We start from the raw sequence: 26,013 nt of genomic DNA on the forward strand, positions 1-26,013 counted from the left end.
GCTTGCATGTCATCTGTCCTTGAAGTAGCAGGAACTGCCATATGTAAGTTGCACTCGGTTCTGAAGTGCCAGGAGTTAGTACCCGTGCCTCTGTCAACTTGTGTGTGCTCCAGTACCCATCACGGCGCTTTGCTTTGCTTTGTCGGTTGGAGGAGAGGTTTACGCCCAAATGTACAGCTTTTACTCTGCCCGCTGCCGTGTAGCTCCTACCACAGACAGCGCTGAATGCCTGAGCTCAGCAGAGACGTGCACACACCACGGACGGGGCTCCGGAGAGGCGCCCCAGTGCGGTCACAGGCTTCCACCGTATGGCGCTCGGGAGCTTTTCATCCCAACGGTATCCTTCACTTTTCATTTTTCAGTGGCGAGGATTCCCACCTTATCAAGAACTACTCTACAATATTTCATGCTTATCCGTGGTCGAAAGAAATGTCTTCTCAGCCTCCAGAGGGCAGTGGTTATTCTCGCCCGGGATCAGCAGTAAGTGATGGCGAGGCTGATCAGGCCCTAAGAGGTATGTGTCATCTTACGTGCGGGTCTCATATGCATATTAACATCACTGTATCTATTTCCCATTGCTTCTGATTTTTTAAAAATTAAATGAGTGTTTTAAGTCCTACCCTCTCCTCTGAGGTAGGGTGGGGTTTTTGTGGTCTCCCAGTGCTCAGAGATGAAAAACAAAGTTCAGCAAGGTCGGGAATGTGCCCAAGGTCACTTACTTAGGCCACTTAGAATGGGCTTAGAATAGGCTGCTGTTCTGCCCACTGAGCCGCTCTGCCTGCAGGGATCTTCTGGGGTCGGGGGTGCGTGCTCTCTGCAGGGGGTCTTGGGTGACTTGGGGTCTCCATTCAGTGAGGGTGAAGAGAAGCCTGGAAGGTTTCAGGTTGCTGGTCCATCTTCTGCTCTGGGAGACTGGCAGAATCCCGTTGGTTTTAGATTTAAAAGGATCTGGCCCAGCCTAGCCAGGTCACCCCCTTCATGCCCTTTGCTCCTCAACACACAGGTGAATGCCTATCTCCAGACCCCGACAAGGTGGGCATTGCATTTTTGTCTCTGGGCATAGTAGCGCTAGTGGTGTTCATACATGACCGCGAGTAAAGACCTTGAACAGTGTCGGAGAGACCGAAGGGCTGGAGGTGAAGTGAGAGGGGGAGAAAGTAACCTGGTGTTGGGCTGGAAGATGGGGCTCTGTGAGCAATGGATAAAACAATGAGAAACTTGGAGGACTCTGTAGGACCTGCAGGCTAGCAGGGAGACACCATTTGTAGCCTGGGCTGGTGGCGAAGTTCTGCCTGAGCCCAGAGGGGACGTGAGGACCCTCTTGCTCAGGTGAGTGCGGAAGCCAGAGAGAGAATAAAGACTTGTTAGTTTGCCAGGGACAAGAAGACACAGCGGTTGGCATGTCCAGAAGGCAGGGTTCCGAAACAGGCAGCTTCTAGCCAACTCAAGGGCAGGGACTCATCAGCTGTACTTACCTTCAGGACAGATAAGGCCTGAGATAAAGTATTTTCAAAGATTTTATTATTTGTGAGCGTGAACACAGACAGTAAGGATTAGAGTCCCAAGACCAGGGTTCCAGGAAGTCATCCCAGATTCTGAAGCAGACACTTTCTTGTCACCTCACAGGTTGTGGGAAGTGTTCTAGAAACCCGTTCAAGACTGTGACCTGCCACTCAGGGGCCTAAGGACAAAACTCCAGGAGCCCTGGACCAAATGTGTCACCAAGGCCCATCATGGTCTGGTGTCCCATAGGACAGTGTTTCCAGATCTTTCCTATCTTATGTTCTATCCTCTCATACTCTTCCTCCAGTGGGATGCTTAGAGGCGCAGACTGCATTCCAAACAGTCTGGCCAGAACGGAAGTGGGGCTGTAACCTGTGAAAAGAACACTGGATTCAAAATGCAAAGGCCTGGTTCTAGCTCTGTTTCTGCCGTTGTCTGACTGCATAGTTTTGGGCAAATCAGATAATGCCTGAGCCTTGAGCATGTTATCTGTCCTACAATAATAGAGAAACATCCTGTATACCATATATTACACATATATAATATATATGTATATGCATATTCTAGCATCATATGGTATCATCTAGAGCCTACAGGATGTGGTGAGGTGTAAGAAAGAAGTCAGGTGCTAGATACCTACTCGGTATGATGATTACAAATTTGTATACACATAAGCAAAAGATAGTGGTAGTTTTCTGCAGGGATGGTTTCTGGAGATTTACTTTGTTGCTTTGAATGGGTCATGTTTTCTGGTTTCTTTATGTGCCATGTGATGTTTTGTTGAAAACTGAGCATTTGAAAAAGCAGCCACCTCTCCAAGCGTGCAGGCCTCCCCGGGTGCGGGGCTTGTCCAGAGCCCAGGACCAGTAAAGGGTTAAAGGCTTAAGGTCTTTCCAGTCCTTTTCTGGACATGTACTTTTCCTGGGCCTGCACGGATGCTTTTTTCCAGTTTCCTAGCATACATAGCCATTAACCAAAACAAAACAAAACAAAAAAAACCTTCCATTTCCTTAACAGTCTTACCCCAGCTGCTTCTTGGGGCCTTAGGAAGATGATGTTCTTTTGTCCTCTCCAATTAGCAGTGTCTTGCCCCAGGCATACGTGGCTCTGGGTCCTCACTGCTTTCAGCTTCAGCTGTATGGGCCCCCAGCTGTGCCACTTGTGGCCCTCTGAAAGCTGAGTTAGGGGACACAGACCGCTCAGGCAGCCCCCACGCACGTTAGCACAGTGCTCTACTCTTTCTGGTTGGCAACAATGAGTGGGAAAAAACCTTGAAATTTCCTACTGTTTTTAATGTGGCTTTTTCTTGTTTGGGCATTCGCTTGGTCACTAGGGCTCTTTCACTGATTTCCAGAGCTCCTGCAAGGTTGTCTTGGTTAGTCTCACTGTTCAGTGTTTGCCCAGGGGAGCAAGGGCCTGGTGCTTCCCTGTCTGCCATCTTGCCGGTGTCTCTCAGGGGCGGTTTTCTTCGAGATAAGTCCCACGACTGACTCCGGGTCAGTTAAGCTCTCCTGTCTTTTGCATATGAACTGCCAGACCAGGTTTCTGTCATCTCACACATGCGTACTTGATTTTCTTCTTACGTGAAGGCGAATTTTATTTTCTTCTTTTTGTTATTTTGGTTTCAGCACCACATTCTAGTTTAATTCGATCACTTTGGGGTTTGTTTCATCCTCCATATTCGCAGTTTTATAAGTTTCTGCAGCAAGCATGCCACCCAAGCCTTTCTCATAGTCTCTGCCAACAGCGGGACCCAGGTCTTGGCCGACAGTAGTGTCTTTGGAGACTCAGTTTCAGGGAGAGTCTACTTGCCATGTGATTCCTACTCACATCTCTCTAGCATCTTTTTATGTGAGAAACTCTGATACGTGTGGAAATCAAGACAAGACTGTAACAGTGGTGCTTTCTAACCCAGAGGTCAGCAAGTTTTCTGTAAAGGGCTAGACCCTTCTGCGATGACTCAGTCCTCCCATTGTGGTGTGAAAGCAGCCATAGACAATATGTAAATTAATGGTCATAGCCTGGATTCCAATAACTTTATTTACTGAAACACACTGCAGACCAGATCTGGCCTACGGGCTCTACATTTTTTGACCCCTGCCCAAGCAAAGGGGAAATTGAGTTAATTTAAAATAATTAATTTGACATAATTTGCAAACTCCTTCCAACACTTTTCACTCACTCCGGTGTTTTATAAACGCACAAACCATTTCTTTCACAAACTTGAATTTGCTAAGGTTTGAGGTCAAGGGCACTGGTTTGTAAATCTTTGTTCCCATGTTAAAAAGAGCAGTGTTATTTGTCTTTTCTTACTGTCAATGAGCTCTACAAGACCAGATTCTGAAAGCACTTCTGTAGTTTACCCCAGCAGGCTGGGATTCACCTTGCCTGGGTGTGGAAACTTGAACTGATTTAGAAGGGAGGCTCACTCTTCCACTGTCTTCTTTCTTCTGCAGCGCCTTCCTTCTTTTGAGATGTTTTTGTTACCCTTTCCAGTTTGAAAAACATCTCCAAGCTAGGGGGGGAATAGAAGCCACAGCAGCAAACAAGGAAGAGCTCTTCCTTTTCTTCTCTCTCTCTCTTTTTTTTCTCTGTTAATATCATCTCACGGAATGTGCCCTTCTTGCTCGGGATATACCTTAAAAAGGTCCATTTTCCTTTCAGTGATTCAGATTGCCTCTGTCTGCACAATAGATGGAGTCTTCCTAGTCTTACCGTATAGGTCACTCCATTTTTCTCATTCTCTGGAGAATCTTCTGCTTCACTGAGAAAGTCCCTGCCACACTGCTTTTCCCCGGTGAGAATTCAACTTCCTCTGTGGTGACCATGCTCTACCTTCAGGCTCTATCTTTCAAACTCATCTTGCTGCCCACAGTCCCCAGTAGAACGTAGCTCCATGGTCCATTCTCGGTGTCTCCATCCTTGGTAAACAAACCAAACTTAGAGCACAGTGGATAAGGCTTTTCTTGGGAGGACTTTAGGATATATATGGGTGCATGTGTGCATGCGTGTGTGTGTGTGTGTGTGTGTGTGTGTTAAGTCCGGTTAGGTATGATTGTAAAAGAATATGATGCCAGGCATCATTACAGAGGGTATGGGCAGGATTGAAAAGTAGCATGGGAACTACTTGGGGTTGCAACCTTCTGATCACTGGACAAATTTATACAACCTAAGGCTCATCCAGACCTGCACATGATGTATTTTGAAACTCATCCCCTGTTTTTCTTGTTTGGGTGTCTTTTGTTCCCTTCAGTTTGTTATGAGTTAAGTATAAACAATATTCTGGTGCTTACAGTATTGCAATGTTCATTTTCTTTGTAAACAAAAAAATGTATTGTGTACCAAGAGGTTAACTCTATGTACTGTCTTTTGTTTCCTTAATGTTTTACAGAGCTATGTAAACACTCACGTCCATGGGACAAAGTGCCTGTCCAACACAGAAGACACACGGTCTCGGTCGTCAGCCACCCAGGTTTCAACACCAAACTCATCCTCCCTCCAATTCCTCAGGGCCGCCAGTAGACCAGTAGTCACATTTGGTCTTAACGCACAAAACTTGTTCTGACCAATGTCCAATCCCTTTGTCTTACCTGGTCATGGATCCTGTTTCCCACTCAACTACCTACCTACAAAAGAATGTTCTATGTGCCTTAATTCTCTCAATCAATTTCTTTTGTGATTCTCAAGTAGTGTCGTTTTAGAATGTAAGTTATTCTTAGCTTTTAGAAATGTAATTTCAGTTTTTCTCATAGCTCTTAATGACTTTTCCAGCTGCTTCCTGCTCTGAAATATCAGATGGCAAACTCTCCCAAGATCTCGGCATTGCTGTGTGCATAGTGATTTTTGGATATATCCAACTGGGATTCTGCTTTTGAAATTTTAATGTGTCCATTTATAACATTTGTGTATACCCTAGGGGATTGAAATATTTTGTTCTTCTGATTATGAAAGGAGTGTAGAGTTCCATTTAATTAGTAACCAAAAGGATCTCGACTGCATCGCTCAAAAGGAATTAATTCATGTATTTTTTCATGGTTCTTGAGTTGCTTTAGCAATATGAAGGAATAAGAATTACCAGATATTTCTTTTACTTTACCCTTTCCTGACTGTGATTATGTACTTCTTGTCATTAGAAATATTTCTAAACAACTTTCTTCATCTTTATAGCTTCACTACCTACTGTTGGCAGAAAAAAAAAAAATTGGGTAGTTATAGAAAAGGCCGGTATTCAGCTGATATGTACCAGTAAGACTATCCTGGTTCTTAAAATATTGAAACACATCTCTTTGGATTGGTAGATGGTCTCTTCTCTGAATCCTCTGTGCCTGCTGATTCTTGGGAGCAAAAGCCTCCACATCGTACTGTACTAATTGTTAAATATTTAAATATTTAAAATAGTAAAACCCTTTAATGACTTCCCTTTTAAAAATATTAAAACCCCCTTTAATAGCCCTTTTCCCCCATGATCAAATTTGAATGTAACTTGATTTGCTATTGGCTTCTGTCTGCCACTTAACCCTCTTCTCAACAGAAGCTGCTTAAAGTTCTTTTCTTAGGGCAAGTAGAAGGGGATGGACAGGGGAAACCTGAAAAAAAAAGGACAAGGCTGAGCAGGAAAAGAGAGTTAGTCCTCTCTAGAGCATTGAGGAGGCAGAGGGTGGGATACTTTAATATTCACAGCATTATCTAATCTTTTAAAAAGTTATTTTGAAATACTGTAGAAACACCAGAAGATATAAAAATAAGAGTTCCAATTTCAGGCAACGTGGAGGAGATACGCTTTTCCCTATTTCTTCTGCTAAGTACAGTCAAATCCTAGAAATCATATCTAAAACAAACGTAAGAAGATGGAGAGGTAGAAGGAAGAAGACAAGCCAGCTGGGGACCTTGGGAGCTGAGAAGCAACACAGAGGTGAGCTCCCTGGGTTCCTTTTTTGGCTCAGATATCCCGAACTGAGTGCTAGATAAGCTGTAATGCCAAAACATTGACAGTAAAGACCACACATCTCCAGCCAAAAGCTTGTTCTCTTGAGCTAAAGGACTAGAAAAGGGGCAGCTGAGCAAGACAGAAAACTTTTCATCCACGTCTTTGTGGATGAAAATGTCGCTTCACCCTTTTTCCCTACCCTGTCAGCAAAGGCTTTCCTGGCTAAAATGAGGTTTCCTCTTTCTTCCTGCTGGGATAGTGTCAGGGAAGTTCTTGTGGAGGGCTAGGACCTGCAACACTCCCCAATATTTTTTTTTTAAAGATTTTATTTATTTGACACAGAGAGAGAGATCACAAGTAGGCAGAGCAGCAGGCAGAGACAGGGGAAGCAGGCTCCCCGCTGAGCAGAGAGCCCGATGTGGGGCTCGATCCCAGGACCCTGAGATCATGACCTGAGCCAAAGGCAGAGGCTTTAACCCACTGAGCCACCCAGGCGCCCCACCACTCCCCAATATTAATGGGAACCCCCTCCCACAGTGTCATTGAAGGCTCCATAGGGACCTGGACTCCATTCCCTACCTGAGAGTATTGAGGCACTTCTTTCCCTTCCCATCAGGGTGGTGTCAGAGAAGGTCTTTTTTTTACTCTCTTACTAAGCAGTCTTCTTCTTCTTTTTTTTTTTTTTTAATTTAATTTAATTTTTTTTCAGTGTTCCAAAATTCATTGTTTATGCACCATACCCAGTGCTTCAGAATGCAATACGTACCCTCCTTAATACCCACCACCAGGCTCACCCGTCCTCCCACTCCTGTTCCCTCCGAAACCCTCAGTCTGTTTCTCAGAGTCCATAGTCTCTCATGGTTTGTCTCCCCCTCCCATTTCCCCAACTCACTCCTCCTCTCCGTCTCCCCATGTCCTCCGTGTTATTCCTTATGCTCCACAAGTAAGTGAAACCATATGATAATTGTGGAGATCCAAGACTTTCGCCACTGACCTATCTTCTTGCAGGATCAGTGGAGACCATGTGGAGAACAGAAAATGTAAATAAGATCCATATTCTCATAACATATTACCCCGACTGTCCAAGATGTAGTTAAAAAAAAAAAGAAAAGAAAAGAAAAAATTCATCAAGAATCAGGAAAACTTTAACTTGAATGACAAAAAATAATTAACCTCCAAGCCAAGATATGTCAGTGAAGGCCTAATGGGGACCCTAAACTTCTACCCCACCCAGTATCAATAAGGCATCATTCCCCCTTTTCCTACTGTAAGTGTCAAGAGAGACTGAGCGGAGAGTGGAGAGTTTAGATGTCTACCTCCACCTGGCAGGAATGAGTCAGTGTTCCCTCCCCCACTAGCATGGTTTCGAAGAAAGTACGCTAAGAAGATTTAAATAAGACCCAGACTTTCACAATATACTATCCAAAATGTCCAAGAAATAGTTTAAAAAAAAAAAAGAAAAACAAAACTCATCAAGAATCAGGAAAACTTCCATTTGAATGAGAAAAGATAATCAACATATGCCAATGCCAAGGTGAAACAGATGCTGGAATGATCTGACAGATTATAAAGCAGCTATCATAAAACTGATTCAAGAAGCAATTATAAACACAATTGAAAAAAATGAAAAAGGCAGACAATCTCAGCAAAAAAAAAAAAAAAAGGAAAGAAAGAAAGAAAAAAGAAAAAGAAAATCTTAGCAAATAAATAGGAGATATAAAGAAGAACCAAATGGAAATTTTATACCTGAATAATACAGTAACTCACTGGAGGGCTCAGTAGTAAAATGGTTAGGACAGAGTGGGGGAAGAGTCTGAACTTGAAGAGCAACTGAAATTACCCAATCTGAAAAACAGAAGGAAAATAGACTGAAGGACAAAATGAGCTCCAGGGACATGTAGGACTGTATGAAAAGATCTAATGTTTATGTCATTAGCAGTCCAGGAGAGCAAAAAAGCATATGCAGCTGAAAAAGTATTCAAGCAAATAATGACTGAAAATTCCCCAAATTTGGCAAAAGCCAAAAATCTACCAATTCCAGAAGATAATGAAACCCAGACAGGTTAAATAAACTAGCAACAAGACACATTGTAATCAAACTTTTGAAAACTAAAGACAAAGAAAAATATCCCAAAGCAATGAGTGAGAAAACATCATCATTATATGGAAATAACAAATCAAACGATGGTGGATTTCTTATCAGAAATCATGGTACCACTAGAAACCATGGAAGTAGATCCAACATTTTCTAGTGCTAAAAGAAAAAAAAAAAAAAAAAAAGAAAACAACTGTCAATCTAGAATTCTGTATTCAGTGAAAATGTCCTTCAGGAATGAAGGGGAAATCAAGACATTCTCAGGTGGAAGGAAAACAAAGAGACTACGTTGCCAGCAGACCTGTATCCTAAATGAATGGCTAAAGAAAATTCTTGAAACAGAATGAAAATGGTCAAAAAGGAAATTTGAAACACAAGGAAGGGAAAAGGAAGAATAAAGTAAAAATATAGATTAATACAACAGAAGTTCCTTCTCATCTTGAGTTGTTTTTTTTTTAAGATTTTATTTATTTATTTGACAGACAGAAAGAGATCACAAGTAGGTAGAGAAGCAGGCTGAGAGAGAGGGGGAAGCAGGCTCCCTGCTGAGCAGAGAGCCCAATGTGGGACTCAATCCCAGGACCCAGAGATCATGATCCGAGCTGAAGGCAGAGGCTTAACCCACTGAGCCACCCAGGCACCCTCATCTTGAGTTTTTTAAATTAGGTTTCATGACTGAGGAAAAATTATAGCATCTAATATGATTCTCAATATGTGTAGAAGTTATGTATAATTTAAGGCAATTATAAGGAATAATGAAAGGACTTAAAGTAATCTTTGAATTGTTGAAATTAAATTGTTAAAATGGTAACACTGGTAGACTGTGTGATAAATCGTATGGATAATGTAATACCTAGAATACCACTAACAAAGCTACTTTGTGAGATACATCCAAGAAATACTATAGATAAATAAAAATGGAGTTTTAAAAACTTTTCAGTGACACGCGAGAAGGCAGGAAAAAGAAAATAACCAAAAAACAAAAGCAGCCTTAAGCCCTTATATAATAACAATTAACATTAGAATAAGTGGTCACCAATTAAAGGCAGAGGTTGGCAGATTTGATTTTAAAACGTGACCCAATTATATGCTATCTACAAGAAACTCACTTGAGATTTAACAAGGTATACTGGTCAAAAGTAAAAGGATAGAAACGTGTTTGCATATACCATGCAAGCATTAACCAAAAGGAAGCAGGAGTGGTGATTAGTATCAGATAAAGTAGGCTTTGGTGCAAAAATTTTTACCAATGATGAGAAAAACTTTAACAAATTTAAAGAATTGAAATCATAAAACATGTCCTTTGACCAAAAAAGAATCAAACTGGAGTAACAGGAAGATAACAGAAAAATCTCCAAACGTCTGAAAACAAACGACATACTTCTATATATCCCGTGGGTCTATGAGAAACTCTCAAGGAAACTTAAAAATACATTAAACTAAATGAAAGTGAAATACACCATATCAAAATTTGAGGGATGCAGCCAAGTCAGTGCTGAAAGGGAAATATATATAGAACTAAATGCATATATTAGAAAAGCAGAGGATTTTTAAATCAGGAAGCTCCTACCTCAAGAATCTAGAAAAAGAGCAAAATAAACCCAAAGTAAGCAGGAGGAAGTAATGAAGATGAGAGCAGAGATCACTGAAAATGAAAACAGAAAAACAGTAGAGAAAAATTAGTAAAACAAGAAGTTGGCTCTTTGAAAAGATCAGTAAAATTGCCAACCCCTCTCTTGTAAAACTGACAAAGAAAAAAGAGAAGACATAAATTACCAATATTGGAAGTGAAAGGGGATGAGACTACAGACTCTATAGACGTCAAAGGGCAGTAAGAGAATACTACAAACAACTCTATAGACATAAACTTGACAGCTTAAATGAAATGGACCAATTCCTCAAAATAAAACACAGTTCACACACTATGGGACAGATTATTTGAATAACCCCATAAATATATTAAAGAAACTGAAGAATTAAACTGAATTGAATTGATAATTGAATTTTGAAAAAGAAACCTCCAGGCCCAGATGCTTTCATTGAAGAATTCCACCAAAGGTTTACAGAAGAATTCATACCAATTTTATACAGTCTCTTCCAGAAAAGAGAAGAGGAAGGAAGGTTTCCAGCTGATTTTATGAAGCTAATATTACCGATACCAAAACAGGCCATACACAGAAAACTGCAAACTAATATCATTTATGAGTAGATGTAAAAATCCTTAACAAAATATTAACAAATAAAATTCAGCAATACATAAAAAGAATTACACCCTATGACCAAGTGGGTTTATCCCAGGAAGGCAAGGTTGGTTCACTAGTTGAAAGCAACCAATGTAATCCACTCTAATAACAGGCTAAACAAGAAAAATTGATGATCATATCAAGTGATGCAGAAAATATATTTGACAAAGTCCAGCACCTTCTCATGATAAAAATCTAGGAACAGAGGAGGCCTTCCTCAACTTGATAAAGACTTCTGTATGTACGTATTTATCCTGAACAATATATGCTTTTGTTCACCATGATTTTAAACTTCATATTATACTGTGTATATTCAGCATTTTACTTTGTTATCCACATTATGTGTGTGGAATTAATCCATGTGGATCATGTTGTTTTAGTTTGTTTGTTTGTTTGTTTGTTTGTTTTACTGTCGTAATATCCCACAGTAAGGCTATACCACAGTTTATCCACTTCCCTGTTGATTGATGCTGAATTTGCTTCCTTTTTTTTTTTTTTCCTATCACAAAGGATTCAGCTAAAAACTTTCTTGTCTTAAAAAAAAAAAACAACAATAAAAAGCATTCTTGTCTAGGAATTGAATTGCTGTGTTATAGTATGTAAATCTTTAACTTTACTAGATATTCCCACTTTGGTTACTCTAACATGCCTTCACAAACATCTAAGTCCCCATTCTCCTGCATCTTGGGATTCACAGTCTTTTTAATTGCTACTCCAATGGCTGTTAATATAAACTCATTTTTATATTTAATTTGAATTCCTCCAATTATTAGTAAAGTTGAACATTTTTTGCAAGTTTATTGGCCAGTTACAGCTCCTCTTCTGTGAATTGCCTATTTATATGTTTTGCCTCGTTTTACGTTGGATTACTATATTTTTCTTATCAATTTGCAGGATTTATTTCAGAACTCTGGTTATTAATTCTTTGTTAACTGTGTGTATTACAGGTGGTTTTCCCAAGGCTGTGTCTTGTCTTTTCACTTTTTAAAAGAGTATCTTTGAATGAATAAAAGATTTTAATATGGTTAAATTTGTCGGTGTTTTTATTTATAGTTAGTACCTTTTATTTTTATGTCTTATGAATTCCTTCTCTATCCCATAGTCATGAACAAAATCTCCTAGATATTCTTCTAAATTTCTTTTATTTTTTAATTTTGCTTTTCCAATTTAGGTCTATACTTTTCCTGGAATGGATTTTTGTGTATGACATGAGGTAGGATTGAATTTTTTTTCCAGTTGTCCCATCCCATTTTCTCTCTAATCTATAAAACCATCTCTTTCACAAATTGTTTTCATAAATGCTTGGGTCTCTTTCTAGACTCTTTCCTCTAACTCACTATTTTATTTACTATGTATTTGTTTTTGTTTTGATAGAAAAAAATAATTTTTATTGCTTAACAAATGATCAGGACTGTTAGGATTTGAATCCAGGTCTCTCCATTCCCAATCCAGAGTCTGCTCTCCACTGCACCTACTGCTTAAAGCCAGATGCATGTAATTGTACATAACGAGAGCTACATTGACCATATGGCCTTTACTTATGTTATTGCCAATATTTTTTAATTCAAATTCAATTAGCCAACATACAGTACATCATTAGTTTTTGATGTAGTGTTCAACCATTCATTAGTTGCGTATAGCGTATTTTTAATAAGACTTACAACATAGTAGGACAAGTTGTGTACTTCCATATTCCTTAAAATTATCTTGGCTGTTCCTTACAGTTTGCTTTTCTAAGTAATTTTAGAATTTATTTTTCAAGCCCTACAAATGCCCTTGTTTGGAGTTGATTAGAATTACACTGAATTCATAAATTTGAGGAGGCTTGTCTTCTTTATGATATTGGATATCTCTGTCTATAAACATGCTCCATTTGTGTAGGATTTCTTTAACTTGTCTAATTTTCTCCATAAAGAACACAGGTATCTTTAGCATGATTGAGGTTTATTCTTAGGTACTTAGTTTATTATAAGTGGAATATTCTTTGATTGTATTTTCTGTGTCTGAAATATAGAAATCATGGGTACTTATTCTAATAATATACTCATATATTATTTCAGAATTTCCATCCAGGTAATATTAAGAAATGCCATTTTTCCCCTTTCTACTCTTATTATTTTTCTCTTTTTCTTTTTTTTTTTTCTTCCAAAAAACTACCCTGGAGAGAACCTCTAATACAATGGTGAATAGAAGAAATTATAGTGGGCATTCTAATCTCACTTCTGATTTAAAAAATATATATATGTGTCTAATGCTTCACTCATAAATGTGAGATTTGCTATAGGTTTTTGGCAGATAAACTTCTTTAGAAAACAATCTTTCATTTAATTCCTGGTTCACTGTGAATTTTACCATGAATAAGTATAGAAAAGAAGGGGTTTTCTTTATAGGGCACAAAAAATTGAGGTATGTATTAATTTAATCAAATTCACCATAATCAAATAATTTATTATCTTCTAAGTTTTTCTTTTCTCCTCACTTATGCTGGGATGTCACTCACAGTGATTTTCTGTTCCTTCCCCTCCTTCCTTCCCTCCTTCCCCTCCTGGATTACCTGCTGACTAAAAAAAATTAGTGGTACATAAAAGAAATGCTTATAGAAACATCAAAAGTAACATCACACAAATAAAAAACACAAGTCGAATATATAATATTATAATCAAAGTAAGAAATCGGGACAAAAATCATTAAATGATACATAAAACACCCTTTACATTAAACCAGGTGCATCTCATTACTAAGACATAACAGTCATGAGCCCTTATGAATTGAGTCGAATAACATCAAAGTATATAAAGTGAAAAGTGTTAGAAATGTAAATTATTTTCTATCTGAATCAAAGCATTACCATCTATAAAACCAGGATTACAACCAGAGTGCCTGTTTGGAATTCTTGGGATGAGTACACTAGATAATTAATGTGTAGTGAGTGAGAATACCTCAGACCATAAACCCTTTAATTTCCAGCTCAAATCCAAAGTGAAAGAAACGTTATCTTATTCTCAATGAGACTGTCAATTCAGGACAGTCTCAATCAATTCTATCTTTTCTCACCTGCTTTTTCACCTGGGATTGCATCCAACTTCCAAAGGTTTACAGAGTTTCGAGACGTGGGGGTGGGGGGTATGCATCTGTTTCCTGCATTAACATGAAAGCCTTGGGTCTTGCCTCCTCTCTGGGGTCCATGAATATGGTGTCCTCTGCTGCAGCATCCCCATCATTCTGGCCACTCCAGGTATGCCTACCCTCTTTTTTATGTAACTTTGGTTCTTTTCATGAAAGTACGTGATAAACCAACTTCTCCCTTGTGCCATTCTGGGACAAGAGGCCTGTCTCAGCCTCTCTGCCTTGACCTCCACGGTCTTCTTTCCCTGATGAGTTCCCACCACATGGGTACATTGGGAACTCAGTGGTACCTGGTACAGCTCTATATGGGGAGACAAACAGTAGGCAGAAGTGCCCCTGCTCTTAAAGCCCCACACTCAAATGAGGTTTCTTTTGTACCCCAGACCCCGAAGTTATCTCTCTGTAACTCTAGAGTAATGGTTCTCAACCTGGTCTGCACATCAGACTCTCCATAACCTTGAAAACACCCATGCCCAGGCTGCATCTCAGGGCAGTTAAATAAGGATCTGTGGGTATGAATGCTCAGACAGCGTATTCTTGAAAGTCCCCAGAGTGTATAGGCAGGTGTCAGAACTCCTAGACTGGGGCGTTCTAGAATGACTAATGAGTGGGGCTTTCTAGAATGATTTTGTCAAAAGTTTTTATTATTTACCTTCCTCAGTTTATTAGTGACTCACCACACTCTAATTAGTATAAAGTATGTTATAATTTTTTTCACTACTAATTTGATAGTTGCAAAATGATATGTCTAATTTTTTCATAGACTTAGTTTTGATTAACATTTCCTTCTTATGAATTATTAGTTTATGTCTCTGTTACATTTTTATCCTGGAATGTTAGTGTTTTCTCTTACATTCTTGTGAATGTGTATCTACTGGGTATTAACTATTTGGTCCCCATTTATTATCATAAGTTCTATTTTCTAAAAGTCACATTGTTCATTGGAGCTTTCTACAATGATGGAAATGCATAGGAATATCTGTGTTGTCCAGTACGGCAGCCACAAGCTTCCTGTGGCTATGGTGTGACTAAGATATGGTTAAAGACTAAAATGTGGTTAGTGTGATTAAGGAACTGAATATTTAATTTTACTTCAATTAACTTAGATGCAAATAACCACATGTATCTCATGGTTCTTGTTTGGAACAGGACAGTTCTAAAGGGTCTATCATCACAGTTTGGGGTTTTATTGGCCTGACAGTTATTTTGAGAGGTTTTTTCCCTTATAAGTTCTAGTTTCAATGAATTATAATGAAGAAATGAAAATATGTTTTATGTCATTATATTTTGTAAATTTTATTCTTGTTCTTTATCCCCTGGCATGAGCTCAATTTTAAAAAATCATCAATGGAATCGAAAAGAAAGTCTATGGCATAAAATTTTGCTACACTTACTAATTCAATTTTACTAATTACCTTATTTAAACTATATAGATATATCCTCTTTTTAACTTGCTCTGTCATCGATGATATTGGTATTTTAATATGTCACTGTATTTGTGTTTCTGTCTCTTCTTATATACTAAATAGTTATTGCTAAATAAATTTTGAGGTTATGCTAATCAACTCGTAAATGCTCAGAACTATTATATAATAAGGGATTTGGGCTTTTTTTTTTTTAAGATTTAATTTACTTACTTGACAGACAGAGATCACAAGTAGGCAGAGAGGCAGGCAGAGAGAGAGGGGGAAGCAGGCTCCCTGCTGAGCAGAGAGCCCGATGTGGGGCTCGATCCCAGCACCCTGAGATCATGACCTGAGCCAAAAGCAGAGGCTTTAACCCACTGAGCCACCCAGGCTCCCCAGATTTTGGCTTGTTTCAATATGCAAGGATGTTTTTTGTTTCACTGAATCCTTTTTGCTTTGAACTTTTCTTTGATAATATCAGTGCCATCTCCTATTTTTATTTGCCTGATACATTTTATTCTTGTTTTTCTATATAATTTGATTTTGGTCTCACTGTTACAAGAAACATATAGTTGCATGTTCCTTAACTCATTCAGAGTCTCTGCCTTTTACTTCAGTTATGAAGCAAAATCATTTTTTTCTTTTTAATACAGATGAATTCAGTCATACTTATGTCACTTTGTTTTATGTTTTATGGTGAGTTTGAGACTTTTTTTTTTTTTTTGCTGTTTCACTTATTGGCTTTTGTCTTTTCCCACATATTTTGCTCTTTTCATTTATAGTGATTTGGAAAATATATTTTCTCCCTATTCTGATGTGTATCCTGGAGTTTAAAATGTTTTTATTCCCCTCCCCCTTCCTTTCCCATCTCCATAATTATAAATTTAATTAGGACTCAGTTTATAGAACGTCACTCCTCTTTTTGCCAAGTAAATCTTCAAGAGCTGCTTTGGCCTTATATTAAGTGTTTACTTCTCTCTGGATTTTTCAGTAGTTTCAGTAGTTACTACCAATGATTGTATGTGATGATTTCCTCATTGTCACAGTCTTAATCTAAAGGTGCAAAGGGAAAGTGAGGGAAGGAGAGTATTTCAGAAATAGTTCTGCATACTAATGGAAGAATCTGCTTGATTTCTGTATTCCAGTAGAAGAAATGGGAGGTGACAGGTGACTGAACTTGTTAACATTTTTCTAACATTTATTCTATTCCCAGGGTATGTTCTCTGTTCTTTTCTTTCTGCTCTCCCTAGAATGCTGTATTCAGTGGGTAAGAACAGGGTTTGGGCATATGGTCTGACCTTTAGATTTTATTCCTGGTGCCAGTTACTTTTGTTATTGTTGGTTTGTTTGGATTTTATGGGGGGGGAGCATCTTTCAGAATTCATTGAATGGGAAGTTAGGATAGGTAGCTGCTTATATGCCACCATATTAACCTGGACACCTGCATTTAAATTTCTAGAAACATTAACTTTTCTAGATATATGCCATACCACTGTATTCCAAAAACAATTTGAGGACATGAAATTGTGGTACATGCAGTTCAATTGGACAAAGCATGAACAAGTAAGGATATTAGGGCAAAGAGAAAAAAGACTGATTAATATATCAGGTCAAGCCTGATTCTTAGAGGTGGGCCACAAAAGTAGGCTTCCTGGTTACTCACAGGAGAGAAGGAAGCATGATTAGTTCTACAATTTCAAGATTCACAGTGACCTTAAGATGAAGTCAGTGGTTACCCAGCAACAATACAGCTTTTCTGCAGAGCAAGACTTCAGAGAACTCTTGTGCCTAGTTGTCCCAAAGGGGGCACCATATAAATGTGGACCACATCCTCTTTACCTTATAGGCATTAAATAGTCTTGAGTTTGATGTAGCCATTTCTTGTAATGTCCTCCAGCATCGACCATGTAATACAAAATCACAGTCCCTGCATACCACCCTCCCCCTCAAACAAAGGCAATTTTTTAGAAGCTCTGTCTAAATAGTAGGAAGGCACTATAGCATAGATAGGTGAGACTATGATCAGAATTCCCGAGTTCGAATTCTGATTCAACCATTTGCCCAGAGTCTGACCTTATGCAATATTTTTACTGAATTATAATTAAAATATAGTGTTATATTAGTTTCAGGTGTTCAATATAATAATTCACCAGTTCTATACCTTTCTCAGTGCTCATCATAAGTGTACTTTTAATCTTCTTTGTCTATTTCACCAACCTCTCATCCAGCTCCCCTCCAGCAACCACCAGTTTGATCTCTGTATTTGAGTCTGTTTTTTTTTGTTTGTCTCTTTTCTTCTTTGTTCCTTTGTTTCTTAAATTCTGCATGAGGGAAATCATATGGTTTTTTTCTTTCTCCGACTAACTTATTTCACTTAGCATTATACCCTCTAGATCCATCCATGTTATTGCAAAATTGCAAGATCTCATTCTTCTTTATGACTGAGTAATACTCCATTGTGTATATATACCACATTTTCTTTATCCATTCATCTACCGATGGACACTTGGGCTGCTTCCATATCTTGGCTGTTGTAAATAATGCTGCAGTAAACATGTTGCATATATCTTCTTGACTTAGTGTTTTCATTTTCTTTGAGTAAACACCCAGTAGCAGAATTACTAGATCATATGGAGATTCTATTTTTAACTTTTTGAGGAACCTCCATATTGTTTTCCACACACCAATTTGCATTTTTACAAACTGTGTGCCAGGGTTCTTTTTTCTCCATATCCTCACCAACAGTTATTTCTCATCTTTTTGATTCTAGCCTTTCTGGCAGGTGTAAAGTGGTATCTCGTTGCAATTTTGATTTGCATTTCCCTAATGATTAGTGATGTTGAGCATCTTTTCATGTGTCTGTTGGCCATCCATATGTCTTCTTTGGAAAAATATCTATTTAGGTCCTCTACCTATTTTTAAGCAGATTGTCTTTTTGGTGTTGAGTTGTATGAATTCTTGATATATTTTGGATATTTGCCCCTTGTCAGATATATCACTGCAAATATCTTCTCCCATTCAGTAAAAGGTTTCCTTTTTATATTGTTAATGGTTTCCTTCACTGTGCAAAAGCTTTTTATTTTGGTGTAATCTCAATAGTTTAATTTTGCTTTTGTTTCCCTTGCCAAAGGAGACATTTGAGAAAAACCTTTCTCTGACTAAAGTCAAAGAGATCCCTGCCTACATTTTCTTCTAGAAGTTTTATGGTTTCAGGTCTCATGTTTAGATCTTTAATCCATTTTTAGAAGACTTTATTTATTATTTATTTGAGAGAGAGAGAGAGAGCACAAGCAGGGAGAGGGAGAAGCAGACTCCCTGCTGAGCAGGGAGCCAGATGTGGGACTAGGTCCCAGGACCCTGGGATCATGAACTGAGCTGGAGGCAGATGCTCAACTGACTGAGCCACCGATGTGCTCTCCTTAATCCATTTTGAGTTTATTTTTGTGTATGGTGTAAGAAAGTGGTCTAGTTTCATTCTTTTGCATGTAGCTGTCCACGTTTCTCAACACCGTTTATTGAAGAGACTGTCTTTTCCCCATTGCGTATTCTTGCCTCCATGGCTATAGATTAATTGACCATAAACTGTGGGTTTATTTGCAGACTATTCTGTTCCATTGATCTATGTGTCTATTTTTGTGCCAGTACCATACTGTTTTTGATTACTACAGATTTGTAGGATATCTTGAAATTTGGGATTATAGATACCTCTAGCTTTGTTCTCCTTTCTCAAGATCGCTTTGGCTATTTGGTGTCTTTTGTGTTTCCAAACAAATTTTACTATTATTTGTTCTAGCTCTGTGAAAAAATGTTATTTGTATCTTGGTAGAGATTACATTAAATCTGTATATTGCTTTGGGTAGTATGGACATTTTAACAACATTAATTCTTATAAATCATGAAGGTGGAATATACATTTGTCTGTGTCATCTTCAATTTTTTTCATCAATTTTTTTAAGGATTTTATTTATACATTTAGAGAGAGAGAGGAGGGAGCCCACAAGCAGGGGGAGAAGCAGGGGGAGAGGGAGAAGGAGACTCCCCACTGAGCTGGGAGCCTGATGTAGGTCTTGATCCCATGACCTGAGCCACCTGAGCTGAAGGCAGATACTTAACCATCTGAGTCACCCAGGTGCCCTTCATCAATGATTTCTAGTTTTTGGAGTACAGGTCTGTCACTTCCTTGTTTATTCTTAAGTATTTTATTACTTTTGGTTCAATTGTAATTGGGATTATTTTAATTTTTGCTGTTTCATTATTACTACATAGAAATGCAATAGATTTAAGTACATTAATTTTGTATCCTGCTTCATTGAATTCATTTTTTGGTTCTAGTGGCTTTTTGGTAAAGTTCTTAGCATTTTCTATATATAGTATCATGTCATCTCCAAGTAGTGGAGTACTTCTTCCTTACCAATTTATCTCCAAGTAGTGGAGTACTTCTTCCTTACCAATTTAGATGATTTCTATCTCTTTTTGTTATCTGATTGCTGTGGCTAGGACTTCCAGTATTATGCTGAATTAGACTTCCAGTACTATGCTGAATAAAAGTGGTAAGAGTGGATATCCTTGTTTTGTTCCTGACGTTAGGAGAAAAGCTTTCATTTTTTTCATTTTTTTACCATGTAATGATGTTAGCTGTGGGTTTTTCATATGTAGCCTTTATTATGTTACTTTGTTGAGTTTTTTTTAACGAATGATGCTGTAACTTGTCAAGTGTTTTCTCTGCATCTACCGAGATGATCATATGGTTTTTATCCTTTTTCTTATTCATGTGGTGTATTGTGCTGATTGATTTGTGAATATCAAACCGCCATTGCAACCCTGGAATAAATCCCACTTGATGGTGGTGAATTATTTTTTTTTATGTATTGTTGGATTGAGTTTGTTAATATTTTGTTGAGGATTTTCATATCTATGTTCCTCAGAGATATCAGCCCGAAGTGTTCTTTTTTTATAGAGTCTTTGTCTGGTTTTGGTATCAGGGTAATGTTGACTTATTGAATGAATTTGGAAGCTTTCCTTCTTTTTCTATTTTTTGGAATAATTTGAGAAGAAAATGTATCAACTCTTCTTTAAATGTTTGATAGAATCCACCCGTGAAGACATTCTGACCTTAGGCAATTTACTCAACAATCTGTTTCTTCAACTGCTAGGCTCAGTCATGGAGGGACGGATGGAGATGTCACTTCACAGAACTGGGAGTGGTGTGGGGGCAGGGTGAAGGGATATAATGAATCAGGTCGTGCAATAGCCTGCAGGTCTCCAGCCTCACGTCCCAAATCGCCTGTGGTGGGTCTGAGAAGGAAATTAATAATCAGGTGGTGGAAAATTGAAGGAAAAAAATATTGATTCTAGGAGGCACTTTTTTTTTTGCATTTTAAGATCTTTAAATCAAGGCACATTTTAAAATTGATGGCATGCCATAGTCGAATTGGCAGCATTATTTTTCTTTCTTGGTGGAATGTAAAATGATGCTGTATATTACAATTTATAATATCTTAGATTTAATAAAATATGGTAGTGATAATTATGTAAGAGACCAGCTTTTCCTCAGACAAGGTCTACTGGGGAGATAGAATGAATCCCTCTACACTTCTGGCAACCTAAGGGGGCTGCAGCTGTCCAGTTAGGATTCTTTCAGAGAAGGTGTTAGCAGATATATGGCTCTCCCATTTTATGAAGACCTACTAGGGCTATAGCTCATGTTATCCATCTTTTCCAGGTTCCTCATAATGAAGGAATTGCATGTACCAGGGAACTCCTTCTTTCAACAAGGGAGGGAGTTAAACCACAAATAAACATAAGAATACATGTTTAGAGGAAGGTAGAGAGCAAGTGGACAGCCAGCCCAGGTCCCCTCCAATGCCATTTCCCTATGGTTATGGTTTTTGTTTTGCTTTGTTTTGATTTGCCAAGTCAGCCAGGACTATTGAGAAATCTTTGCCAGGAGACCCTTCCTCTGACCTTTCGTGCTGGTGTGGTAGCACACAATGTGGTAGCACATTGTCAGCAAGGACATCAGGGACTACTGTGTTTGAGCACACAAAAAACCCACCTTGCATGGAAAGGGCAGACTGAATAGCTATACCATTTCAGTTTGGAAAGAGGCTACATCTACCCTCAGGGAAAGTTTGCACTGTGTTACCTCCAGAATTGCCCACAAAAAGTGTCTGTCAAATGGTAAATGCTCTATAAACATAACTATTTTTACTTTTATAAGTATTTTTAGCAAGACAGTGTTGGAAGATATGAAGGATCTATTATGGAAAACCAGAAATACTACTCTGTTTCATGGTGCCTGGGAGTGTTGAGTTAAGGGACCTAAAACTTGGTCCTATGGGTTAAGTGATCTAGTGTCCTGGGTAGCTTGGGGTTGTCCCATTTTATGCCTGTTGTCTCAGCACAATTATTAATGGGTACACTTTGATTTTCAAAAGCATCCTAGTGTAGATACTAATTTATATAATCACTCTACATGTGGATCATGTGGGGTCAATTTTTCCATTTCTACTCATACAATGTGAATAATAAGATAATTTAAATATAGAAAGATATAAAATTGAATCAGTGAGATACTTAAAAATTTAAGAACAAGAATTTCAAAACCAGGACATCAAGAATAAATAAAAACTCAAATAGAAAAAAAAGAGTAAATAAGAAATATCATAGTGGACAAATTACCATATTGGACTCATTTGAGATAGTAAAAGAACAATGTTTAAATATTTTAAATATTTATTTATTTTCGAGAGAGCATGCCTGCATTTGCCAGCGGGAGGAGGGGCAGAAGGTGAGGGAGGGGGAGAGGGAAAGAATCTCAAGTAGACTCTGCACTTAGTGCAGAGCCTGATGCAGGGTTCAGTCTCATGACCCTGAGATCATGATCTGAGCTGAAACCAAGACTTAACTGACTGAGCTACCTAGGCACCCCTAAAAGAACAACTTTTTAAATAACATTTCAAAGTAAGTGTTTTTAAAGTGTTCTATTAAGACATGTAGTGATAAATCTTAAAAGACAAAGTATCCGAAGATTAAATAAGTTGTAAAATAGGATAAGAATATAAATAGAAAATAAATAATAAAAACAGATCCAGAAAAACTGACTAAAACAGCACATATCTCTGTACATAATATACCTATTTTTTAATTTATAATATATTTATATATACACATCATATATTTATCTCCTTAGTAACACAAACCAAAGACTAGAAGAGAATGGGGGTGGGGGAATGAAAACCAGGGCATGACAGGAAGCCAGTGAATAGCAACAGTTTTGTGGTCAGGACCCTTCCTCATAAGTGCAAGGGCCAAGCAGAATCCCTGGTGGGGAAGAAGTAGTGTGAGACCACCCAGAGAATAACGTGGCTCCTGTCGGGGCCAAGGGAAGGCCACCCTAAGATGAGCCACTTTGGCATGAAGAGTATTTTTGAATTAAAAGCAATTAAAGCCCAGCCGATTCAGGAAAAACTCTTTACCTCTCCCTCAACTGCCTAAAGATCATTTAGATAAAGGATCTGCTCCAGGAAGAGAGCCATCACCATAGAGAAGGATATTATGATATGAACTAGGTGTGGCAGACAGGGAGGAACATAACAAGACCAGTGTGGTCGAAGTCCTCTATGTCTAATTGTTTATGAGTGGCCCAGCAAGCCTGTGTTTACCAAACATTTATTCTTTTTCATCTTCCTGTGTATGTATTGCATTCCTTGCTTCTAAAGTCCCAAATCCGTAATGCTTCTCCTTAGTTCAGGGTTATCTATATACCTCATTCTGCCTGACTGCCTTTGGAATCATATGTCTATGTGGATCCCCCATACTTTTAAGAAATTAAATCTGATTTTCTCCTATTAATCTGTCTCATGTCAATCTGATTCTTAGTCCAGCTGGAAGGACCTTGAAGGGCAGAGGAAATTCTTCCTCCTTGACAGTTGGCATAGTCAGTAGGATAACAGTCCCTGGCTTGACATGAATCAAACTGTCTATATCCTCTTCTCCCAAACCCCATTAAACACCTTAAACATTTCTCATAACAGTGTCGGTGAGACACTGCATAGTTGAATATATACTGCTTTGATCTCCAAATGCATAGGCACTGTATGGCTTTGTTTTCAGGCTTTTCTGAAAAGTGGGTATGCATAAAAACCTAAAGTATCTGATTAATGAAAGCATTCCAATCCCAAACTGTGTTGATAATAAAGTTGTTTACAAAGATGATGAAATTGACACATAAAGAACAACTTCTCAGTATAATAATCAGCCTAGCACCACACAGAATCTATGGTATAGTGCACTGCTTTTTCAAAAAGCATATGCAGCAAGTCTTGTGAACAAGAACTATGAAAAATGAGAGCAATTTGATCCACTAATTAGAATGCCTCCGTCAAATCACAGTGGCTCAGCTAAGGTCACATACCACTTGCTTGCATTTGAGGAGGAGAAAGGTTTGCGGTTCTATATTTTCTCTTACTTATTAATATGTGAAAAGCTCCCAGTTTTTTATGAACCCCAGCAGTTGTTGGCGTGAGAGATTAGTTCAGCAATTTGATTAGGTGAACTCCACAGCATGTTAAATTAGAATCCTAGACACTAAAGCCCCAAATCTAATTTCACCCTAGTTTATAAGGTTCTCTTGAAAATTCTATTATCCTAATGCATACCTCTCATTCTCTAACTCCTATAAGGAACAGTAATTCCTACCAAATGCAAAGTCAAAAATATCCTCAATTGCCACTGTGGAATATTTAAGTTTTGTATTTACTGGATCTCTGAGATTAGGTGCAGAGATCTAATCTAATATTTCCTGAGGGGCACCTGGGAGCTCAGTTGGTTGAGCATCTGGCTCTTGGTTTCCACTCATATCATGATCTCAGGATCAAGGGATCGAGCCCTGCGTTGGGCTCCAGGCTCAGCACAGAGTCTGCTTGTCCCTCTCCCTCTGCTCCTCCCCCTGTTCATTATCTCTCTCTCTCTCCCCACCTCAAATAAATAAATAAAATCGTTAATATTTCCTGAAATTGCAGTACTTGTAAATTGTGGCAGAATTCTTGCTCTAACCATGAGTTCTGCTAAATAAAGATTTTGCTTGGGCCACTAATTTTACCTAAATAATAAATCCACTTGCTTGTAATTGGGGCAAGTTCTTAAAAACCCAATTAATATATGATTCAGAAAGCCGGACAAAGTAAAGAAAAAGAACAGTAAAGGCAAGGAAAGGCATTCTGTTTCTCTACAAGTACAGCCAGGAGTAATTTCTGGTCTTAGTATAGCCATGTTTTCAAAAGATAATGCCAAATTATCTTCCAAGTCGGCTATACTGATTTTCAGCTCCTGCTGATACTTCTTGTCCACACTTGCTGTTTTCTGACTTTTCAGTGTCCATCTGATGAAGGTACCCTGATCTGTCCCTCCACTTGTAGGATGCATTACCCTATTAGCAGTGAGGTTGCCCATCCTTTCATGTCTAGGGGCCACTGGGTGATTTTATTCTGTGAAATACTGTTCATGTCATCTGTTCTTCTTTTCAGTTGTCTTTTCCATACTGATTTTAAGAGTTTTTTATAAATGCTGGATATTAATCCATTGTTACTTGTATATATTAGAAATATGTTCTCGTTTGCACCCTGCTTTTTCTCCTTTCCTTTTTCCTCCCTCCCTTCCTTGTTACTCTTACCCCCAATGTATCTATGGGTTTGGAACAAGAGGTGGATCTATCCGTATCATCTCAACCCATCACATCAGACAGAAATTCCTGGTGGACTCTGCCTCTTAAATTTTCCCATTCCTACCATTCGAGGCAGTTTTTCCTAGAGAACTTTTTGAAAAATAGACAACTCACTTGACATGGGAGTTATCCATTTTCATTTTAAAATTGTGGAAGTAAAATAATTTTTATTTTTCCCACTGAGTAGCATTTGGAATCAAACCAATTTCTAATAGTCCTCTATAATCTTAACTGACTGAACACAATTTATGGGTAATTGCATCATTTATGGGCAACTTGACAGCTGCTATAATGCTCAGAAAATTTTAACAACATTTGTTAGAATTATTTGCCTAAATGGCATTCTGAGAGTCAAAATTTTCGTTTTGTTTCTAGTTTTTCTTTCCCCAAAGCTCTTAATTCTGCATGAACTATAACATTAAATCTACAAAGATTCTTATTTTCACTTCTAAGGTTATATCTAAACTCTGTTTCAGTGGATTACAAATTCTCTAAGGAGAGAGACCCCATTGATTTTGCTCACTAATGTATTCTTTGTTCTGGGCCACCATACCTGGCACATGGTAGCTTGTTTTTATAAAATACTTGCTTAATGAATTATGTGAATTATAGATCCACAAAAATTTGGCCATATATCTTTGAGAATCTGAAGCTGTTCACAGGCTGTGGACCCATAAATCTGCTTCAAGGCATGCATTCTAAGAAAGAACTCTGATCAATGCAGGCAGATTTATATACAAGGATGTTCGTGCAGTCACTATTGATAAGTAACTTTGGAAACATAAATATGAAATGTTCAACAATAATGAATTTGTTGAAATAGTTATGGGACATCCACAAAAGAATGTCATGATGTCATTAAAACTCATATTTTCAAAGATTATTAAAAAAACATACAAAACAGTGTTAAGTAAGTAACATGGAACACAGAAAATATGCACTATGATCCTAATTTTGGTGTATAATATGCAGGCATTGAGAAAACTGGA

At 38.2% G+C, this 26,013-nt stretch overlaps 1 protein-coding gene across 1 annotated transcript in view; it reads left to right on the forward strand.

The window, feature by feature from the left end:
- The window catches only part of LRGUK (leucine rich repeats and guanylate kinase domain containing), a gene marked incomplete at both ends in the record, with an annotated part of 106,023 nt that extends 100,998 nt beyond the window's left edge, over window positions 1-5,025 (forward strand). The window contains 2 exons of the mRNA XM_080818740.1: window positions 363-514; window positions 4,895-5,025. Coding sequence (XP_080674866.1) covers window positions 363-514; window positions 4,895-5,025 — 283 coding nt within the window. The remainder of the gene's footprint in view (window positions 1-362; window positions 515-4,894) is intronic.
- Window positions 5,026-26,013: the final 20,988 nt, after the last annotated feature.

The sequence above is a fragment of the Martes martes genome, assembly GCF_963455335.1.
Source record: "Martes martes genome assembly, chromosome: 11".
Lineage (NCBI taxonomy): Eukaryota > Metazoa > Chordata > Mammalia > Carnivora > Mustelidae > Martes > Martes martes.